Consider the following 683-nt stretch of genomic DNA (forward strand, 5'->3'; position numbering starts at 1 on the left):
AGACTGTCATCCATTGAAGTGATGGTGATGATGAGGATGTTGCCAGTTAAAGCCAACACATATAAGACCAAGAATAAAGAGGCATATAAGACTTCTAGTTCCAACTTGGTGGAAAATCCCATGAGAAGGAAACCACTGGTAGTAAAATTAGCCATGGGCCTCTGTCACTTCCAATCAACATTGGTTATATGACATCAACTATCAAAAAAAATTGTAAAGTTAAAATTTAAGCCACTTATTCTCAATAAATATTTTAAGTCAGGATGTCATTTTTCTCATTATAAACAAATAAAATTATCTTAAAGTTTAGTATTGTAATAATCCCTTTGATCATTTATAAGGCCTTCTCTAAATGAAAACTGGCAAATAGAGATTACAAGCTTTTGCATTTCTATTTCAAACAAAGTAATTTAAAGGCACTTTAAAATATATGATATCATTAATGGTATTATGTAGAATTCAAATTTGAGTGCTCCTACAAGATTTGTTTTTTTTTCCAAGAGCTCAAACACAACTTGTGGTGTTCAAGGTTTTAATTTCAAATATATATAAATATGCGTGTGAAAAGTAAGTTCATGGGAATAAAGAGATATAAAGCAGTAAAGCTTTTGCTTAGCATGCAGCCAACCTTTTTCTTGTCTTAGCAATAAATAAAATCTCCTGATTACTGCCAATTTCATTAT

The 683-nt window shown here is 30.6% G+C and overlaps 1 protein-coding gene across 1 annotated transcript in view; it reads right to left on the bottom strand.

Annotated features, from left to right (window-relative positions):
* The window catches only part of LOC125995929 (olfactory receptor 14J1-like), a 2,292-nt gene extending 2,137 nt beyond the window's left edge, over positions 1–155 (bottom strand). The window contains exon 1 of the mRNA XM_049764878.1: positions 1–155. This exon is cut by the window's left edge and continues 745 nt beyond it. Coding sequence (XP_049620835.1) covers positions 1–155 — 155 coding nt within the window.
* Between the last annotated feature and the right edge of the window lie 528 nt (positions 156–683).

This window comes from Suncus etruscus, chromosome 18 (genome assembly GCF_024139225.1).
Source record: "Suncus etruscus isolate mSunEtr1 chromosome 18, mSunEtr1.pri.cur, whole genome shotgun sequence".
In the NCBI taxonomy this organism is placed as follows: Eukaryota; Metazoa; Chordata; class Mammalia; order Eulipotyphla; family Soricidae; genus Suncus; species Suncus etruscus.